The sequence below is a fragment of the Chiloscyllium plagiosum genome, unplaced genomic scaffold (assembly GCF_037043375.1).
Source record: "Chiloscyllium plagiosum isolate Xiang-an unplaced genomic scaffold, Cpla_swu_hap1 HiC_scaffold_33, whole genome shotgun sequence".
Classification (NCBI taxonomy): Eukaryota; Metazoa; Chordata; class Chondrichthyes; order Orectolobiformes; family Hemiscylliidae; genus Chiloscyllium; species Chiloscyllium plagiosum.
In genome coordinates, this window is record NW_028270171.1 from 31,522,068 (window position 1) to 31,527,523 (window position 5,456).

The window sequence follows — 5,456 nt, forward strand, 5'->3', positions numbered from 1 at the left end:
GCCATTGATCTGATCAATTTATCAGTTGATCAATATCAGTATGTATCCTGAGACAACACACCAAACTTTGTGTCATCTGCAAATTTACTAATTGTATCTTCTACATTCACATCCAAGTCTTAGCATTGATCCCTACGGTACACTGCTGGTCACAGACTTCCAATCATAAAAACATCCCTCAATCTTCTGCCTCCTATTTGCAAGCTAATTTTGGATCCAGTTTGCCAACTTGCCTTGGATCTGATGGGCTCTTACCTTTTGGAACAGCCTTCCATGTGTGACCTTGTCAAAGGCCTGACTGAAGTCCATGTATAACACATGCAAGTGGTTGAAAGGGTTGATGTGACAGGTGCATTATCTACCTGTGACCCCACTTTCAAGGAGCTATGAAACTGCACTCCAAGGTCTCTGTTCAGCAACACTCCCTAGGACCTTACCATTAAGTGTATAAGTCCTGCTAAGATTTGCTTTCCTATTCATATACCCATCCAAATGCCTCTTAAATGTTGCAATTGTACCAGCCTCCACCACATCCTCTGGCAGCTCATTCCATACACGTACCACCCTCTGCGTGAAAAAGTTGCCCCTTAGGTCTCTTTTATATCTTTCCCCTCTCACCCTAAACCTATGTCCTCTAGTTCTGGACTCCCTGACCCCAGGGAAAATACTTTGTCTATTTATCCTATCCATGCCCCTCATAATTTTGTAAACCTCTATATAAGGTCACCCCTCAGCCTCCGACACTCCAGGGAAAACAGCCCCAGCCTGTTCAACCTCTCCCTGTAGCTCAGATCCTCCAACCCTGGCAACAACCTTGTAAATCTTTTCTGAACCCTTTCAAGTTTCACAACATCTTTCCGATAGGAAGGAGACCAGAATTGCATACAATGTTCCAACAGTGGCCAAACCAATGTCCTGTACAGCCGCAATATGACCTCCCAACTCCTGTACTCAATAATCTGACCAATAAAGGAAAGCATACCAAATGCCTTCTTCACTATCCTATCTACCTGCGACTCAACTTTCAAGGAGCTATGAAACTGCACTCCAAGGTCTCTGTTCAGCAACACTCCCTAGGACCTTACCATTAAGTGTATAAGTCCTGCTAAGATTTGCTTGCCCAAAATGCAGCACCTCACATTTATCTGAATTAAATTCCATCTGCCACTTCTCAGCCTATTGACCCGGCTGGTCCAGATTCTGTTGTAATCTGAAGTATCCTTCTTCGCTGTCCACTACACCTCCAATTTTGCTGTCATCTGCAAACTTACTAACTGTACCTCGTATGCTCGCATCCAAATCATTATGACAAAAATTAGAGGACCCAGCACTGATCCTTGTGGCACTCCACTGGTCACAGGCCTCCAGTCTGAAAAACAACCCTCCACCACCACCCACTGTCTTCTATCTTTGAGCCAGTTCTGTATCCAAATGGCTAGTTCTCCCAGTATTCCATGAGATCTAACCTTGCTAATCAGTCTCTCTTGTTGGAGATTGTCTTCACCTGGCACTTGTATGGTACAAATGTTACTCGTCATTTGTCAGCCCATACCTGGGTGCTTTTGAGGTTTGCTGTATTTGGTCACAGACTGCTTCAGTAACTGAGGATTAGAAGTGGTGATAATCAGTTAATGTATCCATTTCTGACCATATAATGAAGGGAAGGTCATTGATGAAGCAGCTAAAGATGGTTGGCTCTGAGGAAAGCCAGCAAGTATGTGCTGGAGCTGAGATGACTGACTTCTAAAACCACATCCATTTTCCATTCTGCTCAGTGTGACTCCAACAAGTGGAGACCTTCCCCAATTCTGACTGACTTGAGTTTTGCTCGGGACATAAATTTAAACTGAAATTCCACCTTTTATTTTTTCTGGCTTTCCATGTAGTTACTGGTTTCTCCAATATGTTCAGTGTTCAGAATTCATGGTTCTTACCACCTGCAGTGATCAGTTTTCTAGGCCATGCACTTGACCTCTCTACTTAACGGCACTAACTCTGTTCAGAGTATTGAGTACAGCCCAAAACTGGCAAAATTGTAATGTCACTGGACTAGAAATCAAAAACCACAGGACATGGGGTTTGGATCCCATCATGTCAGATCACAACATCTGAATTCAATAAAAATCAGGAATAAAAGCAATTTTGATCATGTAATCACTGCCAATTGTCATAAAGACACAACCAGTTTATTAGTGTCCTTTAAGGAAAGAAATCTGCTGTCCTTACCTGGTCTGATCTACATCTGACTCTTGACTTACATCAATGTAGATGACTCTTAGCTATCGTCAGGCAATTAGGGACAGGAAATATATCCTGGCCTTAGCCATTGGTGCCACTTCCAATGAACAAATAAAGAAAAGTCAAGCCTCTGATTTCAGGCCAGCAACCTGTTCCAGGAAATGAAAGTTACAGAAACTGATGGGAGTATTTATGTCAGCTACCTCACAGGTCTCTATATATGAGAGCTTTCTAAGTCTAAGCCATATTTCCCAGTAGCTGCTTGTAGTGTATTTGTCAGAAGGGATCTAGAATTAATCTCTGATTCTGGTACAGTTTCAATTGTTTCCAAGTAACTTAACAATTAGATGAAATGGGTATACCATTACATTCTTCAGCTCCTCTCTGAACTTGGTCTGAGTCACTGCATAAATGCAGGTATTGGTGCAGGAGCTGAGGAGCTGAAGCATTGCCCCTGACGATGACACAATATAGGCTGGGTCATTTGCAGTGAAATATTTCATGTTGCTAATCCTCTGGTACATATAAAATACCACGTCTGTCAGCCACAGAAGTATAAAACTGCCTGATATGCTGAACAGCAGAATTATTGATTTCCTTCGGCTCTCTATCTCTGGATCCTTATGATCCTCTCCATTACTGCTGCCTCGGAGACTCTTGCGGATCTTACTGGCTAGTAAAATGTGTCTGATCGTGAAAGAATTGAGCAGCAAAATGAGAACAAAGGGAACACAAGGAACTAAAATACGATGAAAAAGCTCAAACATGGTCCACAAGGGGGAAATGTACAGGTTCAGAGCAGTGCTGCATCGCCAAGGGATGTTGTTAATGACAAAACGAGGTTCATATCTAAAGTACCAGGGAACACACTCTAAGTAGCCTAGCACAGTCACTGTGCCAATAACCACAGCTGATGTTCTTGCAGTGCAATATTTGGTTTTCAGATGTTGCCAGCAAATAATTACAAACCGGTCAAAAGTGAATGCAACAGTTAACCATACAGAAACTGTTGTCGATCCATAACGCAGAAATTCATTGAGGCAACACACAGGAGTTGAATCTAGGAAAGAACCAGGATAATAGTAACAAATCCTAAACAATATTACATCTGATGTAACAACCAGGAGATCAGCTGCTGCCATTCCTACCAAGTAACAAGTGATGCATTTAGAGAGATTGCACTTTCCTCGGCACAGGACCACAATCGCTAGTGAGTTAGCTGCAAAAACAAAAATATAAACAATTCAATTATTTGAAATGGAAACAAGAACATCAGTTACATACTTCTTAACCTAGAAACATGGAAAGTAGGAGCAGGAGTAATTCATTCAGTCTTTTGAACCAGCTCTGATATTCAGTATGATCATGGCTGAACCTCTACCTCAGTGTCATATTCCTGTTTGCTCTCCACATGCTGGGATACCTTTAATATCGAAAAATATATCAATCCCTTTCTTGAATATACACAGTGACCTAGATTCTACAACCTTCTCTAGTAGTGAATTTAACAGGTTGATCACCCTCTGAGTGAAGAAATGTTTCCTTATTTGTCCTAAAAGGCTTACTCATTTTATCCTGAGATTGTGATACCTGGTTCTAGACTCCCCAACCAGGGGCAAAATTTTCCCTTCATTTAATCTGTCTAGTCTTGTTAGAAGTTTATGCATTTCAATCAGATCCTCTCTTTCTTCTAAACTCTAGTGAATTAAACTAATCGATCCTCATACTACAGTCCTGCCATCCTCAGTGTCAGTTTAGTGAACCTATACTGCAATCCATCTGTGGTCAGTTTCACCTTTGACAGATAGGGGGATGAAAACTGAACAATACGCTCCAAGTGTGATTTCACAAAGGCCCTGTCTACAAGGAGTAAGACAGCCCTAGTTCTGATGCAAAATCCTCTTGCAATGAAGGCCAGTATATTATTTGCCTTCCTAATTTGTTGCTATGCCTACCTATTTACTTCTATTGACCAGTGTGCAAGGATACCCTTTGTATATCCATATTTCCTGATTTATTATTATTTAAATAATACTTTGCTTTCCTTTTTTGTATCAAAGTGTATAGCTTCACATTTAACCACATTATATTGCATTTACCATATGTTTGCTCATACACTTAATTGGTCTAGATTGTCCTGAAGCCAACTTATTTCCTCCTCATAATTCACAATCCCATCTAGTTTTGTGTTGTCAGCAAACTTGTCAGTATTGTAGTTTGCTCCCTCATTTACATCTGGCATAGATAGCTGGGACCAAAGCATTGTCCCTGTTGCACACCACTGGTTGTCACCTGTCAACTCTGTTTCTGATCTGTCAACCAATTCTGAATTCATGTCAGACTATTATCTCCAATACATTGTGCTTTAATTTTGCCCTCAAAACTTTAATGTAAGACCTTATCTGAAACCATTGTGAAATCCAAATAGGGAAGAACCAATCTATCAATTTTACTAGCAGCATCTTCAAGAAATTCCATTGGATTAGTTAACCATGATTTCCCTTTCATAAGCTCACACTGACTTTGTCTAATCCTGTTACTGCTTTCCAAGTGTTCTGTTATCACAGCTTTTATTACAGATGTTAGCACTTGCCCTACTATTGATCTTACTTTAACTGGTCTGTAATTCTCTGTTTTAACTTTTCTGTCTTTTTTTAAAATAGTGGCATTACATTTTCAATCCTCAAATCTGAAGGAACTACTTCTGAGTCAACAGAATTTTAGAATATGGCCACCAAGGCATCTGATATTTCCAAGGCCACTTCCTTTAGCATTCTGGGAGTCAAATCATCAGGTGATTTGTCAGCATTTAACCCTATTAATATTTAATGCACTTTTTTTTACTAATATGATTTTCTTTAATTCCTCTGTCTTACTAGACCCTTGGTTCCTTAACATCTCAGGGAAAATATTTGTGTCCTCTTTTGTGAAAACACAACCAAAGTATGTGTTGGATTATTCTGCCATTTATTTGTTTTCCATCATAATGTCCTCATTTCTTAATGTAAGGAACCTTCTTCTGTTAACATATCAATAGATGCCTTCCAGTCAGTTTTTAAGTTACTTGTCTTATCTGAGATTTGGTCAAATTGGTGCATCCAGTCAAACAAACTTGTCCCGCAACACTATTAAGGACAAAGTTGTCCCTTGACTGACACTGCATCTTACACCTTCAACATTTGTTTCCTCCACCACTGACCCACTGTGACAGAAGTGTG

General features: G+C 40.3%; 1 protein-coding gene across 1 annotated transcript; it reads right to left on the bottom strand.

Moving 5' to 3' along the window:
* Window positions 1-2,443: 2,443 nt before the first annotated feature.
* On the bottom strand, window positions 2,444-3,479 carry LOC122542037 (putative G protein-coupled receptor 139; the record flags this gene model as incomplete). Its single annotated transcript, XM_043679326.2, has 1 exon — window positions 2,444-3,479. A coding segment is annotated over one exon (924 nt), but the record flags the coding sequence as incomplete, so codon positions are not given.
* Window positions 3,480-5,456: the final 1,977 nt, after the last annotated feature.